The sequence below is a fragment of the Hippoglossus stenolepis genome, chromosome 6 (genome assembly GCF_022539355.2).
Source record: "Hippoglossus stenolepis isolate QCI-W04-F060 chromosome 6, HSTE1.2, whole genome shotgun sequence".
Taxonomy (NCBI): domain Eukaryota; kingdom Metazoa; phylum Chordata; class Actinopteri; order Pleuronectiformes; family Pleuronectidae; genus Hippoglossus; species Hippoglossus stenolepis.
Genome location: NC_061488.1, coordinates 21,831,578 through 21,856,783, shown reverse-complemented (window position 1 = coordinate 21,856,783; position 25,206 = coordinate 21,831,578). Strand labels below are relative to the sequence as shown.

General features: G+C 42.5%; 1 protein-coding gene across 2 annotated transcripts in view; it reads right to left on the bottom strand.

Moving 5' to 3' along the window:
- hdac7a (histone deacetylase 7a) overlaps positions 1 to 24,059 on the bottom strand; it is a 60,556-nt gene extending 36,497 nt beyond the window's left edge. The window contains exons 1-2 of one of the 2 annotated variants that reach the window (XM_035158310.2): positions 23,886 to 24,059; positions 5,896 to 5,964 (exon numbers count right to left, since the gene is read on the bottom strand). In XM_035158310.2, the coding sequence (XP_035014201.2) occupies positions 5,896 to 5,964; positions 23,886 to 23,904 (88 nt within the window). In that variant the 5' untranslated portion in view covers positions 23,905 to 24,059. Of the gene's footprint in view, positions 1 to 5,895; positions 5,965 to 7,280; positions 7,480 to 23,885 lie in introns of those variants that run through there. The other variant, XM_035158311.2, reaches the window with a different exon arrangement.
- Positions 24,060 to 25,206: the final 1,147 nt, after the last annotated feature.

Below are 25,206 nucleotides of genomic sequence, written 5' to 3'. Positions count from 1 at the left end.
ACAGATATAAAAACAAATTATTTTGTAACCACCGCAGGGAAGAAAGGTCAAGAAGTTATTGTACATCTGTCCGAGCTTTCCTTTTCGTCTCTCCACACACACACACACACACACACACACACACACACACACACACACACACACACACACACACACACACACACACACACACACACACACTCCTGCTCTCCTTCACATCAAACACATTCTCCACATTTCCCAACACAGATAAAGCCACTCAACACGGCAGCTCACTCAACAGGATCTCCCCCTTTATCTTTTATAAGACACAGACGCACATCACACGCAGACACACAAATATCAGTCCACCTCTATCCTCACACACACAAAACTCACACTTCTGACATAACACACAACGACGGATCAGACCAACAACAGCAGATTGGCACACGACTCTTGCTTAAGACTTCACACATGCTTTTCAATATCAGAGGATGGAATGATTGGTTATCAGCAGTGAAAACAGCGGGTCGTGAAAACAGTGGCGACTGACACTCTGATAGCCTGTGGTAGCAGCGGAGAGATTGGAAGCTACATCAAAAACCCTCGACAATCTGCAGCAAAGGCTTTTCTGCTGATAAGGAACAGTGTAGATATCTGCTTATCCTGCTGAAGCCTCACTTTAGCCTGCTGCCAACTCAGCAGAACTACACACAGACTTCTGTCTAAACGTACGTCAGGAAAAAGACATCGCTGCATGAAGAAATGCAACGTGTCGTCAACGATTCAACGTTATCGTGTTTCCAATTCACTCAAATTCAGTTCATTTAAAAATAATATATAAGCTTTGGTCAGTCCTGTAAGTAAGAACAAGCATCTTCTCTTTTCAATCGACTCATCTTTGGGGGGTTTCATACAGATTTCACAATGTTTCAGTCCAGGACTAATGATTTCTTCACATGGAGACTTTGTACTGCAGCACCTTGAGCTGGCTGACTGCAAGAGAAACTAACATTTAATAAAAACAACTTCAGTTCCTCTGGAAATACCAAAACATTATTGAACTGATGTGTATTTGAGATGGGATCGGTTGACAGGATCTCTCACTTCATTGTTTATTCTGATACAACTTTCCACCACCGCACCCCTCTCCATTTCTAAGTAAACACTGTGGCTTTATCAAATCTTTTTGCTTCCATTCAGTTTCTTCATCATACCTTGTTTATATATATATATCTGCTCTCTTTTCACGGTGAACATTAACATGTTCCAGGAAGGCAGCCTCATGAATATGCACAGTCACACTCAGCTGTCTGCACGGACAACAAAGGAAGAAGACATTAACATTCCTGCACATGCTCCACACTCTGGTCAGGGATGAACACACACACACACACACACACAGGAGGAAATCCAACAATATGCAGACATGGACAACCACAAATAAACTCTGTAACTCTGAGACATGCACACAGAAACAGGTTTCTTCTCTTTACAAACAATTGAAGATGTGTGCAGCCAGAGAGCAGAGACAACCTCGGTAACATGTCATATGATTTTTTTTTTTACAAAGCCACGAGCTGAAAAACAGCTGACAGCTCTTTTTTAGAGCTCAGATCTATTAGTTGAATGAAATAATATTAACCAACCCCAACTATTCTTATTTATTACAAAGTTATAACTAGTAATAAATCCACTCAGTGACTTTCATGAGGATAATACCAGTTTCCAGTCCCAGTTTCTCAAATTTCAACTCTAAATACTCATTGATTCTTAACTGAATAATGTGTGTGTGAAAACATGGGAGAAATGAGAAATAGAAAGATTTAAAATAATCTTCTAATGACTCTAAGTAAGTTTAAAAGGAGAAAATTGTGAAAGGTAGTTTTTACTATTTTCGATCTGGTATAAAAACAAACTAGTCACAAGCTGCTGTCACAAGTAATGTGACAGCAGCTTGTTGTAGAAATAACTAAGTCTACACGACTTCCTTTATTCCCTGTGCTGAAAGTGACCTGGTTTACAGTGTTTCAGGCCACAGGCAGCTCACTGTTAGGTTTTTGAACTTCCATCAGTTTGCCAGTAAAACAGAGACACTGACAAGTCCTCTTTGTGATATTGGACATATTCCTCAGAGCACATTTGTGACATTTTCAGCCTCTCCTAATTCCTCACACTTTAAGTCTCTGCTATTCTCTTGTGTGTCTTCAGACATCTTCTGCCTGCGCATCTCAAAAAGCTGTATCCGAGAAACCTGTCTGATTCCACACCCACAGACAGACAAACACTGACACACACAAAACAAACACACACGTTGTGTCTCACTCCTACTTCAAAACACATGGTTTTTGGAATCAGCCTTGATCTGTAAACCTCACTGCAGACCATCCATCACACTCACACACACTCCACAGTCAGGAGTCAATCCTGATAAAAGTAGATACTGTTACATGTGCGATCACAACAGGCCATCTGATCTGAGGTCAGTGTCAGTCACCCCCGTGATGCAGAGTGAACGTGAGCCAGCCATTACTCTCGGCTGCGCTCTAGGTCAGACAATATCAAAGTACGGCAGGGAGTCTGGTTCGGAGAACTTCAGGCTCCACTGATATATGTGTCTAACGCTAGCCCTTTATCAGACATCACATGTCAGACAGTCATCCTTCATGTGCATCCCTGACAGATACATCTGTTAAACTGTCATTTTATTAGCCAGATGTTTGTTGTAGATAAAAATCTTTTCATGAAGGGACCCCAGAACTTTTCCTACAACTGAATGAGTAAGGTTTGGTCAGAAAGACTTCTAACATTTAAAGCTTACATCTACTTACTAATTACAAAAGCGCTTGTCAGTATGTGGAACACATCTCGAAACGCGTTCGTCTTCTTGGTATATAAACTGTTAATAACCTGAAGAAGTGCAGTGTAAAATCTGCCTCAATTTGGACAAGCGATATCTCATTTTGATGATTTTTTTATTCATTAATTTTTTTATTTCCCGATGTCGGACACTGATATTCATGGAGGCTGATCTCTGTCATGGCATCAATATTCATAGAATCACTTCCTATTTAGCAATCTGTCTTCAAAGTAAAGGCACAATATTTTTTTTGTTGCTGTAATGATTTGTAAAAACTTAAATTACAGAGCTTTTCTTGTGATTGTATAAAACGTATATTTATGAAAAACAACAGCACTCCAATAACTCTTATATATATATATACCACACTCATGAACAGAAGTGAATCAAACTCAGTTTCATTATATAAAAAACATAAATACTTCATAGCAGATAAACCAGGTAGGATTAACGCAAAGTTTCCACTTCACTCAGCACCATCGATTGTTTACAAAAAGGCATTCCAAACAGGCAGGTTTAGAACAGGCACTGTACTACCAGTTTAAAAGAATGAAAAACCCCAAATTTGATTGAAGACAAGCAGAAATATTCAGCATCAACGGCGTCAGTATCAGTTTTCACAAGCCTATGAGCCTTAAGTCCATGCTGGGATCCTTCACAAAAGTAGAATTTGCAAAAAATTGCTAAAGGTTGCTTTATGATAGAAGGAAAAACGCTGAGGTGAAAATTTAAGGTTTTCCCTCCCAAAAACGCCACAGGAACAAAATCTTTTGAAAAATAACTCCACCAACTTCAGTAAATTTCAACGGGATTGCGTCTGTGTGTAAAGAGAGAGAGAGGAGAGAGAGTCAGAACTCTCGATGGGGATACAGACTGTGGCTTGAGGGCGATCAGAGACCAGCTACACAGCTGACCACAACATGGAGCCTTTAGCTAGAGGGTTAATGCAACTCAAACTGATTTGACACACTAATAAAACATTAAGGACTCTGTTACCTCAGGCCACACCACACACACTTCTCACTAAAATACTATTAACATATCCAGGCTATCACAGCGAAACCAAACAACACACACATGCACAGTGCTATGGGGCCCCTTGGAGAGTATAAAATAACATTAGTGCGAACATATCAAGTGATTTCACGCACCTAGAAGCAGGACAATCAAGCCATTTGTTCAGCAGGTCAAAAAATAGCCGCCCCCTCAAGTGGCGTCTACTATTACTAGGATTACTACCACAACTACTGCACAGCTTGTGTCCGCTCGGCAGTTTGGCTTTAACTGTCCCCAACCTTCAAAATGACCCTAATATATCAGCAGAGGTTAATAATTTGGTTGGTGATCATAACAAATAATAAAATCAATCTTTTCCGGCCAGCGGCTGAGATTTAACGACTTTCTACTGTTCAGGAACAAAAGCGCTACACACACTGGACATACAGGTTGGGGCACAATTTACTGTTGAATAAATAGTATCGTGGCTGCAGAAGCTGTGCCACTCCAATGTGTTGTTCGGTGATATATTACCTCTGTACCCAATGAACACTACACCTTTTGATTAAATGTTAAAGTGAGGTCAGGTTACTCCAGGTTAAACAGTCATATAAAGAAATGAGGAAGATTAGTGGCAGAAAAAAGAACATTAAACCAGAGTTAAGTCATGAGGTCTGTTACTCATATTAGATAAAAATATATATTTAACATTTATAGAAGTAATGGAATTCCTGTTGATAGACTTCCAGTAGATAGTACTTCTACTTTTTTATGTAACAATTGAGTTTAAGGCTGACTTAAAAAATACCTAGAGGAAGATATATCAGCATAAGTGATACGCTCTGAGTTTATATGGGGATAAATAGAGAGAGATTAAAGAGGAAGACAAAAGGAGACAGAGCCAGTGTCAGTTGCCCTGTGGACAACACACATGTAATCAGACCCTGTGGCCGTGGCCATGACCTCACTGGGTTTTTCCACAGGCACGAACATGCACACGTACAGACACACACACAAGACACATAGTTGGTCCACAGTTTGCAAACAGTCTGCGCAGCCGGGCACAGTGAGTGCAGGCTTCCAGTCAGAGAATCATGCATTGTAATCCTACACAGCGTGATCACACAGGCATGCTTCACAGTGGAGAATGCTAATCTAAGGGCACAAAGAAACAGCCTGGTGACTTGTTTCTGGTTTGTGGAGCAGTGTATCCAGTACTTTTTTACCTCAGGTCGAAGAAGAAAGAAAACGGTTTGCCGTGCGAGGCAGAACTAACCGGGCAAAGTTACTGCTGTCGTGATGGAAAAACCATGTTTATTCTGATAAAAGAGATCCTGTCACGCCCATCTTAGTCACTCATTTAGTTGCAATCACATTTGTCTAAAGATAGGGTTTGGGTTAACTCAAGTTCACATCCTGCATCACAGTCTACCCGTCAGAAACAATATTATAAAAGTGGATCTCATTTGTTAAAGAGACAATCAATGACGTGAATCCTACTACTGTACCCTGTGTGTTGGCCCTCTTGTAGGATTTTAACATTCTTGTAACAGTAACTTACAGTTAGATAACTTTAAAATACAAGAACTTGATGTGTTACAAAACACTTTATATCACGTATAAAAGTTAGCTTTCACACACGTTTTGTTGGCCTATATTTCTTTAAACACACAGACAGACAACTATGTATATGGCCTGCAGCAAAACCAGATTTTTAAACCTACACATGAAAAACACTGCGGACCTAGATCTTCTTTCCAACTAGGCCAACACCTGTTCTGTGCTTCACTGCAGCTCTCTGAGTCAAACAGCTTAGATCATTCCGTACGCTGCCCTGGAAAAAACACTGTCACCTAAAAGTGTGTAATATGTGTGTATGCTGTAAAAAAATTCTTAAAGAGGACAAGATGTAGTCCTTAGGGGGCTGGACTGTAGACTGGCAGCATTTTTCCACAAAAATGTCTCAGCAAAAATGGCTAACAAGTTTAACACTCATATGCAAAATGTCACCTGCCCACAGCCCAACAGCTTATTGAGCTGGTGTTTAGTTTATTTCTTCAGGTGATTAAAAGTCCTACCTGCCACTGTACGAAATATGACGTCCTGTCTGTCTGCCTTTAGGATGCTCTCAGAGGTGCTGATTCCATCTGCAGAAACAGAGAATAAAACAAAAAAGTGAAATGTAACAACCATAAAACATGAGGAAAGCAAGTTAAATGAGCAAATAGCCACTCAGCGCTTCAAACTGGATGGAAAATGTTTTTGTTGCTTTTATAAAACTCTGCTCTTGGATTAAAAATGTCAGTAGCAAGGCCCCCATAAACCCTGAGGTGTTCCTGTGACGCAAGAGCCACTGTCGAGTCTTACTTGTGACCCACGTCTGGACAGAAAGATCCTAAATGTAAAGAGAGAGTACGGCAGTACGGGGCCGAAAGACATAAACACAAATAAAACAAAGTGGGCAAATTCAGTGCAGGGGAGTAAGTCTCCAGGAAATGAAACTAGTCAATGTAATGCACTCTGAAGTGATGAAGACATGAATGTGTGTGTGTGTGTGTGTGTGTGTGTGTGTGTGTGTGTGTGTGTGTGTGTGTGTGTGTGTGTGTGTGTGTGTGTGTGTGTGTGTGTGTGTGTGTGTGTGTTTGCTGGTCAGATACTGGCCAACATCTGCTCAGCAGTAAAAGCCTCATTGGCAGGGTCGGATCCAGGGGCAGGTCAGAGGGGCACTGTCAGTAGTCTCCTAATTTGTTGTGAATTTTCATTTTATTTTCCCTCAATGTGCTTGAACAAGGAAGAATTGTAAAAATATATTCAATAATGTCTGGCTTTGCTCAAAGCTGTAGAGCTAACAGTAAAAAGGAAACCACCTAAAAGTGCAGCACTGAATCAGGACTTGTGTACGGATGTTGGACCCCTCTGCGTAAACTGTGGCCCCTTTAGCACCCAAGGTAAAGGTTACTGCTAATGATTATAAACCACTTGATCACATTCATACGTCTACTTCTATAATTCTCTTTAAAGTGACCTCATATCTGACAAATAAACTCTGGCTCTGGAACAGACCGCCTGATGGTCTTAGGAGTGATCCACCCACTGCAGCTTTGAAATCCAGACTGAAAACTTTTTTTATTCACAAGTGCCTTCAACTATTTTTCAAGATCATACCATCATTTTATTTTTATTTTCTTTATAAATAAACTAACTTGCCTGTATGGCTGCAGTCAGGTATGCAACCTACAAGTGCGATAAGATAACCTTACAGAGAAAAACTGTCAAAGTGCTGCAGAATACATGCAAGTGCCGATTTCTTCAGTTTATTAATGAATAAAGAGTTGAGTGATCAACCAGCGCCCCGCCGCTTTACTGATCAATTCAAAAGTCCCATGTAAAAGCAGCTAATTCAAGGACCTAAGGTCGCTTCTCTAACTTCCAGCCGTTCACCACACAGGACACTGCTGCCTACCTCGTCCGACAGAGCTCCGCTGACACCCAGCAGCCTCCTGGCGCAGTCTGGAGTCCACGCGCACGCAATATACATCCACCTAGCATCGACTGTAAAGACTCTGTGTGCGCAATAAACTAGTCCGTGTGCGTCCCAGAGAGAGTGATGGAGAGATGCGCAGTACGGTGCAGAGGAGGAGGAAAAGAAAAGAGAGAGAGAGCGAGAGAGAGAGAGAGAGAGAGCGGAGGCAAGTTGTAGAGAAGAAAGTCCGGCCCCTTAAGTCCTGCCCCCCACAAACAGGCACACACACACACACGCACTCTTGCTGACAGAAATAGCGGGTGAGGCGGGCCCCACCAAAAATAGCCTCGACTTCACATGGACCTTCAGGACTATTGTTTTCCTGCTCCGCCTGCCTCTCACTCCCATTGGCTGCTCACTACACTGTGGCACCACCTGCTGTCAATAAGTCCCTAAAACCACCACTGCTGCTGCACCAGGCAGGGTGGTGCCATGATCACCCACCTCCCCTGTGCTGCTGCTGCTGCACCGGGCAGGGTGGTGCCATGATCACCCACCTCCCCTGTGCTGCTGCTGCTGCACCGGCAGGTGGTGCCATGATCACCCACCTCCTTCCGCCCAGGCAGGGTGGTGCCATGATCACCCAGCTCCCCTGTGCTGCTGCTGCACGGGCAGGGTGGTGCCATGATCACCCACCTCCCTGTGCTGCTGCTGCTGCACGGCAGGGTGGTGCCATGATCACCCACCTCCCCTGTGCTGCTGCTGCTGCACGGGCAGGGTGGTGCCATGATCACCCACCTCCTTGTGCTGCTGCTGCACCAGGCAGGGTGGTGCCATGATCACCCACCTCCCCTGTGCTGCTGCTGCACCGGGCAGGGTGGTGCCATGATCACCCAGCTCCCCTGTGCTGCTGCTGCTGCACCGGGCAGGGTGGTGCCATGATCACCCACCTCCCCTGTGCTGCTGCTGCACCAGGGGTGGTGCCAATCACCCTCCTGTGCTGCTGCTGTGCACCGGGCAGGGTGGTGCCATGATCACCCACCTCCTTGTGCTGCTGCTGCTGCACCAGGCAGGGTGGTGCCATGATCACCCAGCTCCCTGTGCTGCTGCTGCACCGGGCAGGGTGGTGCCATGATCACCCAGCTCCCCTGTGCTGCTGCTGCTGCACCAGGCCGGGTGGTGCCATGATCACCCAGCTCCCCTGTGCTGCTGCTGCACCAGGCCGGGTGGTGCCATGATCACCCACCTCCCCTTATTCAGAGGAAAACCTGGGACAGTTTCCCTTTTTAAACCCTTGAGAGCTGCAGACTCAACTTCTCTTGTACTTTTACTCACTGGACTCTGCAGAATATTTGAGGTGATATTCTACATTTCAAATTTCAAATTTCATATTTCATATTTCATGTTTCCAAAACTACAAACAGTTTGTTGTCAGTGTTCCGCCCTGTGTGCTATTCTTGCAACACTGACCTGCAAAGGTCTGGATATTGCATTGATCCCTGAGCTTGAATGTTGGCTGTTCAGGTGGAGGAGACGATACATCCATGCACCGATTGAGCTAATGTCTAGTTTATGGCCAATCAAAGAACAATAGTATTGAAGAAACGTAAATTATCTTGATGTTATCTTGATGTATCTTCAGGTTTCTGCACTGAACCATACAGCATCTTTAAAAGTTACAAACACAGAATACAGAAAACTCTTGAACATAGTTTATGATTTTCTGCCAGTGTGCTAGTGTCCAGATATTACTGCATATTATACATATATGTATGTTGGGGAAAAAAAGCCTGTATCCACAAGAATTGGGTTCTTCCACGACCCACACTGCATCATTCCACCAGGTTTCATGTAAATCCAAACTAACTAACTAACTAACAGACAGACAGGGATGAAAACATAACCTCCATGTGCAGCCGAGCTAATTATTCACTGAACAGAATTCCATGAGGCTTCAGAGATGAAGATCATCAGGGGAAATAAACTGCAAGAAGTTTGATTGTTACACACCCTGTTGACTAATAATATGAGTTACAGTTTGTGTAGCAGTCATTTCCCAGGAACTTTGAAATGTGATCTCAGTTTTGGAATCAATTCCTTTAAACACTTTCAATTATGTTTCACAATACGAAAACTCACAGTCTCACACTAACTGACGACCACACCGGAGGAGCTGACCGTGTAAAACTGAGAAATGACTCGTAAAAAACAACATTTTCACATCCTTCGGGGCAGCAGGAGAAAGTCTGTTGAAAGGCCCCTCACTAAGGACAATATCCAGAGAAGCTACAGTGGAACTAACAACAATATCATTCTGTACTGTTGAGCAGACTGTGTTGAAAGCTTTACTCACTAGTGCAGTATAAATAAGATACGATACCATACGTCAAGATGACAGCAGACACGGCACAAAACAATATAATTGATATGATACGATACGAGGAAAAGAGACACGACACAAAACAACAAGACACGACAACACAATCTAGTCCAACTATGGGAAAATGTTACCGTGTTACAGCAGCAAAAAGGGAATAGAGAACTATACACTTAGTCAAGGTAATTACGTAAGTAAAAATACAATATAAACACAGGGAACTGTAAAACAGTATTGCACATATATGATACTGAAATTGCACAGGTCCAAAATGATTATTGCACAGTTGAATAAGAAAACATGAGTGATATATATATATTGAGATATATGTAAGGTGCAGTGAGGGTTGTACAATTCACTGTATGACCTAAACTATGTGGAGTTGTAATGAGATTAAAACTGCACTTACTTCGCAGCTTTGCACATGTACTGTAGGATTAAAGATTAAATCATGATAGAATCTAACCAAGTCTGTTATGAAACCACACACACCCATGTTCTCCTGTAGTATTGTTCGTGAGTATAGTCTGTGCAGCAACATGTGGACATTGTTCTGCCTTTTGATGAGCAGATCAGTTTTAAATGTAGCAGAGGATGTTTTGGTGAGAGAGAGAGAGAAGAGCAGCAGCCGTCACAGGAACAGCCCAGAGCTCCTTCACTGCAGTTTGTATGAACCAGAGCGTGTCCGGCATGTCGTGTATGGAAAACAAGGGTTGGAAAAGCGTTTGATTAAATGTGGAAAACCAGATGGGGATGCTCACAGCTCCGAGTGGAGGATTCTACTGTATGGAAAAGCATTGCGATATCTGTAACCATGGTGCAGTGTACGCACAATCCCTGAGCACACTGATCATGAGGAGCTCTGCTCGTGACAAAACATATTACTCCTGCAGTAAATTACCCAGATCGAATCTAATTTAGAGCTGTATGTGAAGTGTTGTGTTTTCACAGTTCCAAATTACATTATCACAATTACATTTTACAGTGGATTTATCACTAAATTTATCAGGAAACATTACTGTACATGTTTTTACAGTCATTTACTTGACAGTTGCTGCCAGTTAATTATTATGGAAATCACAGTAAATTTATTACAATGTATATAGAGTTCATAATTTTATATTACATGTGTAGAGTTGTAAAGAAACTGAAAATTCATAGGAGGAAGCTCTGTCTGAAAATAAGTAAGAAGATTTTACCAACAGAACCAGGAACCTGGTGGAAAGATGCAAAATGGGTAAAGAAAGAACCCAGAAAAATAATGGTGCAGATCTAGGATTTTTTTTATCACTTTCTTTCATATTTTCCCCAATTTCCCAGTGAATAATTCATGGTTCTTGATTAAAAAAGAGTCACATTTAGGGAAGTGAAAACTATGAGGGTGTGGAATTTGATGCAACTTGATAGAGTTTCAGGGACGTTTGGACCTTGGTGGAGGTATGCGCCCTACTGAGTGTCACTCTAGTTGTAAAATGTGGTAAAAGTTAAAGAAGCCTTTCGCTGACATAATGTTAATGAAGGTTGAGTCATTATAGACAATGTCCTTAGTGTTGGGGAGGTCAGAGAAAATGTTTTGAATGTTTGAGATTAGTATTATTAAAGATCCATTTATGATCCGTTTTACTCTTTACCACTTGCTGTCTTTGCAGGCACAAATCTGAAGCTCTTCATGTTGTCAGAAAAGCAGGAAACAAAGCTTCCTGTCTGTGTAAGCGCAAACGTTATATGTGACGCACCACTGGATCATTCTGTCAGTTTCACGCGTCCGAAGGTTTCCTAGAATCATGTCTGTAGCCACTCGCTTGGAGTGACGTGCCCTACCGTGAAGTGTGGTCAGCATGATACAAGTAATTACACCGTTCTCTGTTTAATCATAAATCCATCTTTTTCTGCTAAGTTAAATTCTCTGAACATCCGAAAAAATTGTAATATACTTCAACACCAAACCTTCCCAAAATGTCCATAAATTAAGATTTTGACCCCTCAAAAAAACATTTTAGAAACATTTTCTAAAATGAACTCTATTTGCATTGTATTATTTTTTTTTATTTGAGGCAGAAACTGACATTTATTATGAGTTTCACCAGCACTTCTCAGTGTTTTTCCCCTTTTTTTTAACGGTCCTCTTTGTTTCCACAGAGCCAGTTTGTGTTTTCTGTTCTCAGCGTCAGCTCGGTCAACACCTGATGTTTCAGACCAATACTGAAACCTAGAAGCGTACGTTTGTCTTCTGCTGGCGGCCCTGCAGCGTCCGCTCGCTCACCCTCGGGTGCCTCTGAGAACAGGGGGGAACCCAGCACCCTTCCCAGAAACCCTCAGTGTGTGGGTGTAAAGAACTACATATCAGTGTGTGTGTGTGTGTGTGTGAGAGTGTCTTTGCACGTGTGTGTCGTATGTGGTGTGTCCATTCAATTACACAATCTACCATGCAGTCTGAATCACATCCGGTTTCAAGCTGAAAATAACAAAACCACAGTGTGACAGAAAAGCAGTGCAGCAAGCAACTGCCCACAGGGAAAGTGGAATACAGACACACACACACACAGACACAGACACACACACACACACACACACACACACACACACACACACACACACACACACAGACACACTGGCACTGGTCAGTTGGTCTTCTCCACAAACAACTGTTATTTTAAAGTAGCTTTCTTTAACAGAGATGGGGCTTATATCAGTTTATTTTTATCTTCAAATTTCTAAAACTTTATGTGTTTTTCTATAAGCGTCAACATGGTGTACACAACTTAAAGTATTTAGATACATTTCTCTATGGGGAAAACAAAACTACAGTATATCGCATCGTATGTAACTGCAAAATGCAAATAATATAATATTTATACAAATTAAAGACTACTAATGACTCACAATAATCCAATGCATCTCAGTATTTGTAACAAATTCTCCCTATAAGGGCTTTTAAATCAACAAAAATAAAGTATTATTAGTATTAGACACATTTTCTTGATCTGCAGCAGTACCATAGCCTAGCTTGAGTACACGTACACACACAGCAAACAACCACATATCCATGCATACAGTATATGCACATATGGTGTCTATATGCATACAAACACACCCACCTTCCCCCAAGCCCCTTCATGTGACTGCAAGATTGATTAACCTTTAAGAATTCCTTGAGTTTAAGTTTTGGTCTGTTTTAAGTTAGATGGGCAATGCATTCCACGTATGCTGCTTCGGTGCAGAAATGTTCGAATCGAAATGCATTTTTTCTTTTTTATTTCCAGTCAAGTTTTGCTTAAGTTAAAAACAGTCAGTGTGAGGTATTGTATGTAGATTTTTTTTCGTCAGAACTTTATAGAGCAGGATGTGGTCGTGTGCTACATGACCGCCTCCCACCTGCAGAGACGTGCTCCTGCTGCAACACAACAATCCACACAAGAAGTGACTGAAGAACAAAACCAGTTCAAATTCACGAGTGCAAATTGACACAATCAGAATGCACAAGGCAGGAGTCTGTATTTTGTCTTTTTTGTGTCGCGTGACCAGAGCTGGGTGGGGAACCTGAGCCTCAATATTTCTTTCATATGTGTCTGTGGAGCCAAATATTGAACCTATTATAGGTTCATTTATGATGCATTCAGAGACACATGCATTCTCAGAACATATAGTCACTTCATGAAGAGCGCAGCCTGGCTGGTTGAGTGTGTGTGTGCTGAGCGCTGAGCCTTTTCCATTAGTGTGTCTGATACTTTATCTCCCATGTGCGGACAGTATGGCGTTGTTAGAAAACACAGCCGATGCTCTTGTATAAACATGAATGAGCCTCTTTTACGTAACAGAGCGGGGTATGACCCTTATTTCCACTAATTATGAAACAGCGGTCTCAGTAAGCTGTCTTAACACAGTTAAAGCACAGGCATACAGCCGCTATCTGTGAAAAGGAATTAGCGGGGATAGAGGTTTTAGAGAGAAGGAATGAGGGAGTGAAAGAAGAAGGGGTTAGAAAGATAAATTAGCTGTGGAAGAATATAGAAGAAGGTTGGGAAGAGAATACGAGGAGTCAAACAGAGAGGAAGAGTGGACAAGAAGACAGGAGAAAGGATGAGAGAAACCGAGAGAGCGGGAGGGAGAGAGGGAGAGAGGGAGAGAGGGAGAGAGGGAGAGAGAGGCTGAGAGCACTGTAATAATGTTTGGCCTTGGTCTGCCAGTGGGGTCCTTCCCCTTAAGAAGCCAACAGGAATGCGAGGAATGCTGCATGAGAAGAAAAAAGGAAGGAGTGGAGGAGAGGGGGAGAAACAGAGGAGGATGGGAAAAAAAAAGAAAAGCCAAGAAGGAAAGGAGAAGTAGGAGGAGGAGGAGGAGTGGGGACTCCAGGGTGAGATGAAGATGAAGGCAGAGAGTAATATGAGGAGGGGAGATGGGTGGGGGGGTAGGGCTTATTATCTTTAGTGGGCTGAATAAACATAAGAACAAAGAGGATAAAAATAATAAGGCTGGAAAATATTTGGGAGGAAAAAACGAGGGTGCTCTATTTGTGTGTTTTTATTTTTTGCGCTTGCGGATATTCATGTATGCACGCGAGTATGTGCGTGTGTGTGTGTTTATGTACTTTGTATTCATGTGTGCTGGTGTGTGAGAGAGAGAGAGAGAGAGAGAGAGTCTCAGGGTGTGGTACTAAAACTCAAACTTTTCCTCTCGAAAATGTCTCCTCGCCAACAATCTCAGCAGCAGAACATTTTACAGCTGCAACATCCTACAGAAAATAACCTTTTTTTCAAATGTTGGACAGATCCTTTCAATAGTCTGCCTCGGTCTTGTGGACGGTCAGTTGATAGTCATGAGACACGCACACACAGAGACTTGCTCATCAGCACGTAGGCACTCAAACTGTGTGATTCTCCTGCTGCTTCACGCAAGATAAGGGGGAGGCTACGGGGATATTTAAAGAACTGAATGAGCAGAATGCTGCGATTGTAGAAAATTACACATTTCGCTTCCAGAGAATGAACTCATTGAAGTCGTAGCTGCAGCGCTGACCTACAAACACAATTAACACTAGAGTCTATTGTTTTGGCATCTGCTTGAACATATAACAGGTATTTATGGTCCAGAAATGTATCATTTATGTGGCAACAATAACATCTGCAATAACTTTAGGATTGAACGCATCAAATTTCTTACAATTTGTCTATCATAGAAAGACAACCAACACAAATTATCAATTTATCAATATCTTATGGGCCTTTTTCTGTAATCTGTATTTACACAACAACAACAACTTCTTATTGCTTCTATATAAATTCAATGCCTTGTCCGACGATCTGAGACTCCCAGAAATAAGCTCTAAAAACAACATTAATGTCGTGCCACTTTTTAAAGCTAGGGTTGGTAACCCTAGAAAAGACAGCAAGATCAATGAACCAGTACATCCCCTCCCATCAGCCCTCACGTCAATGCTACGCCCCCAATGCAAGTGAACGGCTGTCGAAAATGTTTTTGTTCAACAGAAAAGATACAAATCTTTCAGAAACAAATAATTTGGTTTCTCTGCACGTCCAAGACAATTGGCTAAAAAACACAAGTTTCATAAGCCTTCTTCAGACATCTTGTACTTTAATTGATTGGATCCACATTGATTTTTGGAAGTCTAATTCTTAAAATGTGATTCCAATCTAATCTCATGATGTGTCCAAGTCCAGGCGCTCTGTCGGCTCGAATGAGATGTCAAAGTGTCTTATGAGTCACTTACGTCATTCAACAAAATAAAATCCAGAGTGACAGTAACTTTGTTGGCTGATGTTTTTACTACAGGAACACATGTAGATAGGTTGATGAAGTCTGGAAGGACAAGTCTGATCTGATCATGTGGAAATAACACTGGGAAGAGTCAGTGCTAAAGATTTGAATGAGGAAATAATCTGAGCAAACCACAAAGCTACAGAGAGCTGCATTGTTCTCTAGTTTCATTAATACCACCCTCTTTCATTTTTTGTTGAAATGAAGAAGAATGAATCATACATATTTTTATGGCAGTAATAATCATTTAATCAAAGATCTATTCATCCATTCAAAAGAAAACTTACTGCCAACTATTTGGAGAATCGATTAATGATGTTAATGATTTTCATTACCATAAACAAATACATAGAGAAAATAACAAATGAATCAATGTTGAGGTTAATTATTAGTTGCAGCCTGAATTACGGAGGTAAATCCCATAAGATCCTCAAACAAACATTTTCTTTTTTTCTGGTGTCAGTTGTGTTTATCAGTTGTGGTTTTTTATGAAAACACTGATACCAGTAGCTCTGACTCAGCCTCTGGCATAAAGGTCACGGTGGGATTCAGTGTTACTGACGCATTGTGAACATGAAATAGCAAGATACGGAGCAAACACAAATGGAAACATGACATACATTCCCTTACAGACTGCACATGTTGCATGTTCAAAAAGTCTCCATGGTTTGTGTCTGTGTGTGTGTGTGTGTGTGTGTGTGTGTGTGTGTGTGTGTGTGTGTGTGTGTGTGTGTGTGTGTGTGTGTGCGTGTGTAGGTGTGAAAAGTAAAGACACAGCGAGTGTCTGAAACACTGGCCTTGGTGACATGTGCAGAAACACAATGGACCCGCTGACGGACATTTTCTTCAACGGAGCAACAGTGTCATGTGTGCACTCAGCACTAACCAGTGTTGAGAGGTTATGAATAAAGACTTTTTTTTTCCAAGGCCACGTAGAATAATTATTTATGGTCTGCAATATACACATATACCAATGAGTCATACTATATAAATGTTCAAATGAAATTGAATTATCTTATTGGAAACTTCCCTCGTAGAAATAAAAAAAATCCAACACATTTCAGTCGCGCCAAGAAACTGATGAGCTGACGGAGGATCTCTGGGACGTGTGGTGCAGAAACACCACAGCAAAGCCGGAGATAATGAACGTATCGAAATGAATTACAGCCTCTTTACGACATTTGATCTGGCTCAGTTGAAAGTGAACTGAGGTCAGTTCCAGCGACGACACAGGCGGAGTGTGTAATGACGGGCTGAGAATCCTTAACACCGTACGGATGTTTGGAGTTAATGGCAAGTTGTTCAAAACACGACGAGAAACCATAGCAACCACAGGAAAATCCCAGGAATATCAACAGCACACACGCAAAAAACGCACAAACATAAGAATGCACCCACGCACACAGGAACCCTCAAAACGTAGAGTCAAATCAAAACTCACCCTTTTAACACCCACCATTCTGAACAACAACAAGCATGAGAAGCGTGTGTGTGTGTGTGTGTGTGTGTGTGAGTAGAAACACCCAGACAGGCCAAAAATAGCTCCACACTCGTACCCCATCTCTCACTTTCAAACGTTCAGTCTCATTCTCTGTCTCTCTCTGTCTCTCACTTGTGTCACCATAAACCATGGGTCGGAAAAAAAGAAGAAGTTCCCATACGGAAAATATCACCCACTTAAGAGTCCGCTCCAATGTGAGAATATGAGACTGAGTATATGATTGCGTGCATGGAGGGGATAATGACTATTTTGGCAAAACTGTTGCAAGAGGGGAAACATAAAGCTTCTCACAAGAGGGAAACATTAGTGGGCTGGAGTTTGTTTACCAGACATGTTGAGCTGATGAGGGAAGTCGGACATTCATTGAGAATATTGTAGCTGGAGAGAAAGTAACGCTGGTGTCCAAGGAAGTAAAACAAACCCTGATCTGCTTTAACCATAGATCTTCATCAGGCTGCATGTCTCTGCACATTTTTCAGATGCTGTCCCACCTACGGACTTCGAGCTTTGGCTACATCCACATTACTATGTTTTCATTTGAAAATGCATAAATCCTGCCACAGATTCTCCTGGCCTCCCAACTACTTTAGAGATTTAGAGCAGACTCTTATAAACTGTTGCTGATTGGGTCTTTTCGGTCACGACGTAGCCATTCGCTGATTCAACAGGCTCCTATCGGCACATACTTTCAGGTGCGTTGGTATGAACAGGGATTATAACTGATACGGAGAGAGATTGTTTTATTTTGAAAGTGCCGTTTTCAAACTAAAACTCCGTAGTTATGATGTAGCCTTTGGTCCAAACCATGGTGGCAACCTGTGTCCCTTTGTTTACCTTCAGGATTCCCAATTACACGTGAAGCAGGGCGTGTAAACAAAATCACATGGACTCACAAGTCGCATGTTTACTGGACTGGCTTTAGTAACCTGTCATCAGATTTTTAAACAGATGTAATTGCAGCATGTGTTAAATAAGCAAAGCCTGTTGTCTGGGACTTTTTGTGTTTCTCTGGCAGTATCAACCTGAGCTACTTCAGGTCAGCTGCTTAAAGGATAATTCTGATCAATGAAGTTTATTTTCTTAGGTACAACAACACAGTAATCACTAAAGTGATTGCTGAGAGCTGAGACTTTAATGGGCAGAGAACCGTGTCCTCAGACGACCAGGCAGGATGTGAAAAAGCCAACGATGGTAAGTATGGGAGGTCAAAGTCCAACCAGGAGATCAGGCTGAAATCCGTGATGGTAATAATTTGAATTACCTTAATTTTGGTTGTTGGACTGATTGTAAAACGTCTTTGTCATTTTCTTGTCTCACTTTTTTCCATTTGAATGAGAAGATGTACGGGGAACACATTCAACAGGGGGGGGTCCAACAAAGCAGTAGATAGGAAAACGAGAGAAGCAGTGGGAGTTGTGCACAGACACAAATCAGAATGTGTCACCTCTCGTTCACTTCCAATCCGTGCGAGCGAAGAGGCGGATGAAACATTTGCTCCCTCTGGCCGAAGCAAATGGCAGCATGGCTTCACGTTTGATCTGCTGCATTCGCTTCGCATTTACGTACGTGTGACCGCGACCCTGCTCTGACTGACTGTTGAGTCGGTGACTTGTTCCACAACAGCAGTTCACCAACAGGCCTTGTGAATACAGTCATAAGGTTCCTACAGCCAATTCATTCTTGTCAAAGAAGCAGATTAACTAACCTGTAACGATCAAATTAAAACCTTATTTGAATGAAGATTTAAATCACCCTCCTATGATTGGCCAACAAATCAAGCAAATCAAAAATATGATCTTTCTTTGTTTTGTTTCTGTTTTATTTTCTGTCAACATCTATGTGAGGAGATGAGGGCATTTTTCAAAACAAAAGTTCAAGTATGTTTGCACTTGAGAATACAGAACCAGCTGATCTAATGAACGGTGTTGGGGGCTTGGGAAACAAAGCTCCGGCGTCTTCACTGATGTACCAGCGTGAGACAAAGACGTGCGCTGTCACATGAACTAAACCAAAGTCTTGTATTTCAGGTAGTTTTACACTATGCGCCCGTCCTCTGCCTTGATAAAACTACAAGACTATTTTCTTGCAGTTTCTGGCATCTTTGTTTCATTATTTGACAGAGAGGGTTTGTGTGTCCTTCAATGCCCCATAAAGCACACAAACACATCTACCACACACCACAGCAGCCTCGAGCAGACGGGGCTACAGTGCCTTGCTTAAAGACACTCGGCAGCCGAGGAAAAGAGCCTACACTACAAGCTAAAACTTTTAGGGATGACACTAATTGCAGTCGAGTGTTGAACATCTCACACGGGAGATATATATGATTTTTGAATCCACAGCTGGATGACAGTGTTTTTCCAGGCGTCAGTGGGCTGATGTCAATTTGTAGTTGGAGTGTAATTAAAATAGAAGATGCATTTTTCATAATGTTCACACACCATCTGTCTGGTGAAGATATGTCACAGTGAGGTGAACTTTGTGACAAATAGCAGCCTCCAGCTCATCACAGACTCTGAAGCTCCTCACTCTCCGTTTGAGATGTTCATGACCGCAGTCTATCTCCGTTACCGACGATTTATGGGGTGAAGCTTCTCTATCAGGAACTCGTGTTTTCTCTGGTGTTTTCAGTGAAAGGTTACACCTCTGCTCTCCGCCGTGCCCTCTGTGGGGATTTAAGAGACGGAGCGAGAAGGAGAAAGAGAGACAGATGGCTTTTCCTCGCAGGATATCCTGTTCTAAGTAGAGCTGCTGGGCTCGGTCTGACCTCCTCACCCCTCTTGACCTCTGACCCACTCGGAGTTTAGGCTCACATCTTTCGCCCCAAATCTCCCCGTGTAACATCTTAGTTTTAGTCTGGCCACTTCGCTTTCCCTCCGTCCAAACTCCTCCATCACACTCACAGGTGTCACTTGAATTTTCTCTCCTTCCTTTTTTCTCTTTGCACCTCTGTCTGCTCCCTCTCAACACTTCCAGCCTTCTTCATAAACTTACTTAACCAACACAATTAATTCATACGGGACATTTGGTCGTCACTGGAAAACCACAAGTAAAATATTGATGGCATTTAGTTGTTTTCACACTTTTCTATGAACTAAATTCAAGAGCTGCAAAATAAAAATTTAATAATATTTGACCACTTTAATTTGATTTAGAGACCCCTGAGCATGAGCAGGGATACACGTGGTCAGACGGTCTGCAGAATAAAGTGTCGCAAATCCACCCAGAGATTTAAAAACAAGTAATACATTTTTTAAATAAATTGTAAAAACAGATGTAATTCTTTGGAAATATATGCAAAATTATTTCAACTACAATCAAATAGGAACAAGATACTGCAAGATATAAGAGGAATTATTTCACATTACACAGAACCCATGTGATGCAGTGAACCAATAAAAACTAGAATGTGGTAAGTCATGTCTTCATTATGACCAATTGAAGGTTATAGAAAAGAGACCTGTTCCTTTTGTGACAGACTACTCCACAAATCGGAGCCAATGACAGCTGATTGTCTATAACCTCTGTTTTTAACTGGTTGCATAGAATGGAGATCAATGATTGGTCAGCAGAACTGAGGGGTCAGTGGAGTTGGGGATGTCAATTTAATTTCTGTACAGTTTCTTTCTCTGGTGACCAGTGAATGGAGGGGAGATGATTTCAAGATCTGAGAATATTTTACTGAAGTTATCTTAGACCGTATTAACACACAGCTTTCATCCTTGTAACATACATTAAGGGTTTGTGATTATTTACTTTTTCTAAACCCACGAACATTAGAAAGACAGGACATAAAGTGTGTTTAGATGAATGTTGGTTTCTTTCCTCATTGAAACAAATTCCTCATCTGTTTAAAACTACTCAGTTTTCTTTCACATATTCTTCGCTCTTCAGCAATGACACATCCACCAAAACTGAACTTGTTTTTCTCACCACGTGTCAAACCCGATAGTAGAATCTCATACATCTTGGAACAGACGGTCTTTTCCACATTTTCCTGAATGGAAGTGTAATTTTCTCCGTACTCCGGCCATGACAATAAAGATATGATTACAGCAAATTTATAAAAGATGTTTTGATGACGTCACACCTCCGGCAGTTCTAATGTGAAAACCACAGAAATAAACCACCACCATCATTGTAAAAAACTCTGGACTAGAAGAAGAAGGATGGCTCTTTTCTTTTTTTGTCTCAGGCCTCTCTCTTTCTCTCACGAACCCTCCCATCCCACAGTAACACTGGAATCCATTAGCTGATGAATGGTTGTTTGTGTTTTTTTAGGCTCAACAGCGCCACCCCGGTCTGTGCGGTCAAAGTGGATGATGAGAAAACATTTGCTGTGATTAGAGGAGTAATTAGCCAATCGTCCTCTGACCTGTGAGCCAACCCTGAGGTCAAAGAAACACGGAGTGGACGACTTCCCAGGTGGTTTCCCATGAAAAGCACCAGGTAGCACATGTATAGTGGGGTCATTGTGTGCAGACACAGGACACACACACACGCGTGCACACACACATGCACACACACTCACATGCAGGTCTGTATCCATGTATCTGTGTGTGCTGCTTGCATAAAAAAGGGATCCCTAAGAGGCCGAATGCAGAGTTTGCCCAGATCGGCTGCAGTGGAAATCAACACTTCCTGCTTCCTGTGGTGAAAAGGAAGTGCTACCGTCGCTGTCCCCTTATCGCTGAATACACAGGCAGCGCAGAGGGAGGAAGGCAGGGAGCGAGGGAAGAGGAAGAGGAGGAGGAGGAGGAGGAGGAGGAGGAGGAGGAGGGTGGCCAGACAGGCTAGACAACAGGGGAGACAGTTAAAGAGGCAGATGAGGCTTTGTGTCTCATTTTTATTCATGTATTTTTGGAGTTCTGGCTAAAAATTATTTTCAGAAATAAATAAATGATGAAGGGAAATGATAATGATGAAGAGGAGGAGTTAGTAGCTTGTAGCACAGCATAGTACATCTAATTAAAGAATAATTTTATTATGTGTTCTCGGCTCTTTTGCTTATTTAATCCATTGGTGTTCATCTCTCCTCTAGAATATTACAACAGCATTTGGTGACTGCCTGCTTGTTAATATTAGCCACTGAACTGCAAGTAAACATAGCATTTACTAAGATTTATTTTTAGATTCACATTAACTCCACTACATAAATCAGCAATTATCTGTACTTTCTACTCCACTGCCTTTTTACAATACTGTGTGTTACACGTTCACGTTGTTTTTCATGTTTTTAAAAGTAATCAATATCGAGAGGAGAATTCATTGATCAGAGCAGGCAGGTAACTTTAGACCCCGCCTCTTGTAGCAGCAGCATCACTGGTTATTAAGAAACACAGGTACTTCTGTTTTTAATAATTAAAGTATTTTTGAAAGCAAGTACTGAATTACTTTTACTCAAGTAAAAAAGTTAAATGTGGTGCTTTTACTTTTACAGTACATTTTTGTCTATTTATTTGCACTTAAATAAAATGTTTGAATACTTCCTCCTCCACTGCCTACAGTTTCCTCTTCCATTCTCCCAACAAACCAGGATACAAATCACCCTGAGGCTTCAGTCTCCCAATGTATGACAGCACCATCACTTAGCTGCTTGTCAGTGGGATTATGGGAGTTCAAACTAGCAGCTGAAGTGAGACTATTTGTACAGAAAGCGTGCAACAAAAGGTTGAAGGCCACACAGATCAAAAACTTGTGTTGTGTAGCATTCTGTCAGATACAGGGGGAGTCGTGGGCCCAGAGAGAAGAGGAAAGAGTCAGACAAACAAAGATTGTCAGGAGAAGAATATACAGAAGAAAAAAGTATAGAAATACAAATCTAAGTATGTAGCATGCGTCTGTGAATACGAACAAATGCAACAGGTTGAACGCAATTTGCAGGCGGCTTGTGAAGGAGCACTAGAAAGACGACAAGAAAGACAGAAGGAGAGGAAGGAGAGAGATGTTTGGGATCGGGGTGGAGAAGCTTTCAGCACTTGGGTTTGTCCCAGATGGACACAAGCCGCTCCCTCCCTCTATAAACAGCCGCTGGCTTCTACCTCTCCTCATCCTTTCCCCTCCGTCAATCTCTTCTTCTCTGCTTTAATGTCAGCGGTGCAACTCAGCTGCCACTTTGCAGGGTTTCCTTTCATGGACCCTCGGCAGACAACACGAACAAATTGTCACTCACTGTTTTTCTCCCCCCGTTCGTTCTGACAACTTCATCTGTCCCCACCACCGCCGACACCCCCCAATCCCTGACATTTCCAAAGTCAACACACCACTAAATGCTGGGCTGACTCACTTCCACTGTGGGTGGCTCTGTTTCCAATTTTCTCACCAACTCAGCCGCCCCACCACCTTGAGAGAGAAATGCTTTGTCCAGAAAACAACAAAAAGTGTAGGCAACCAGACGTGCAGAAGGGGAGACACATTTGTCCAAGTGGCTCAGTGTTAAAGGGACAAAGGCGTGCGTGTAGATGCCGGGAGGAGATGTGGGGCAAAAAAACCCAAGCATGTGTCTCCCACTTCTTTTGTGGCTCTGAAATGGTTATCGCTGTTTTCCTTCCTTTCTTTCTCTTTGGGAGAGCGTGGGAGCGCCCTCGGAGCACTGGGAGAAACCACAGGGCTCATAACAACAGGAGGAAGCCGGTAACTTGAGAAACTCTGACCAGGCAGAGAGGAGAGAGAGAGAGAGAGAGAGAGAGGGGGATAAGGAGGAGAAGTGGAACGGGGGAGCGGAGGAACAGGAGGACGGCAGCAAATGGGACAGGGAGCTCTTCTCCATGAAGCGGATCACATCTTTACACGTTTCCACATCCTGAAAACATGACACGTGAGCTCACATGACAAAAGCCACACTGACAAATAACCTGTTGCATTGCTGACTTCACACACACACACACACACAGAGTGGCATTCTCACACACCCCAAGCAGGACAACTTTTCCCAAGCAGAGAGCCGCCTTACCAGTCTGTGGTGTGAACATCCAGCATGTTAGAGGGTCCTGTCAGTCATGTTCACATACAGTCCTGTCCAGAGAGAGATCGAGGGCGATGAGGACGACACCCAGACTGCACACACACACACACACACACACACACGGCACAGTATCAGTTCCCTCTGTCCAACTGTTGAGAAAGTGAGGGGCCGCAACAAAAGGCAACAGAGGGAGGGAGGGAGAGGCCGAGGTAGAGAAAGAGAGAGAGAGAGAGAGAGAGAGAGAGAGATTAACCCCTAAGATCTGACACACACACACACTGACACAAACACACACACGTACACACACATACACAGTTGGTTTGCCATATCACTGACTTCTAGTGTTTTCTCCCAAGTGCCAAGAGGAGGAAGGGAGAGCAGAGAGAATGTGTGTGAATGTGTGTGTGTGTGTGTGTGTGTGTGTGTGTGTGTGTGTGTGTGTGTGTGTGTGTGTGTGTGTGTGTGTGTGTGTGTGTGTGTGTGTGTGTGTGTGTGTGTGTGTGCATTTTAAAGGTAGGAGGGACCGCTTGGCTCAAGTCCAGATGCAGCCAGCCTGGTAGAAAAAAAAGACAATTGCAGGAAACACTATATCAGGAGCAGGCAAAATACCAGCACAAAAATAATTAACAGACTGAAAAACAATGACATCCACCATGGAAAAAACACAGCCTGCAGCCTGTGCCGAACAATCACAGTGGAAGCAATGAACAGGAAAAAAAGGCTTTTCTTTTTGTTACCACAGGATATAAAAACCCCACAAACAAGAAAGATGTGAGCAGTTAGTGTCAGAAATGCGGGTGTTCTTTTTGTAGCTGCAACATCAGATGTACAAGAAGATTCTGTTTTAAAAACAGCAATGTTGCATTTTGAACTAATCGTAGGTGTTTATTCTTCCCATCGCATTTACTTGTGTGAAATCGCAGGCATGTATAGACACGCATTCTCCACGCAATCAGTCGGCCATGACTCCCACATGAATCTCACCAACCACACACACACATACACACACATTCCCTCGGCCGTAATCATATCTGGTGATAAGGGCAGCTTCCCCCTGTGGTCGCTGGCTCTCCGAGCTCCGACCACTCTGACTTACAATGGCCCTGTATTCTAAGCCTGCTCTGATTACACACACAAGGAGCTGCATTACACCCCACTAATTCAATTTCCTCCCCTCCGGGTCAACCCCTGTGTGTGTGCGCCAGTGTGTGTGTGTGTGTGTGTGTGTTTGTGTGTGTTTGTGTGTGTTTGTGTGTATGAGAGAGTGCATAAGGAGGAACTGATTTAGCAGTTGTTGAAGAGAACAAGC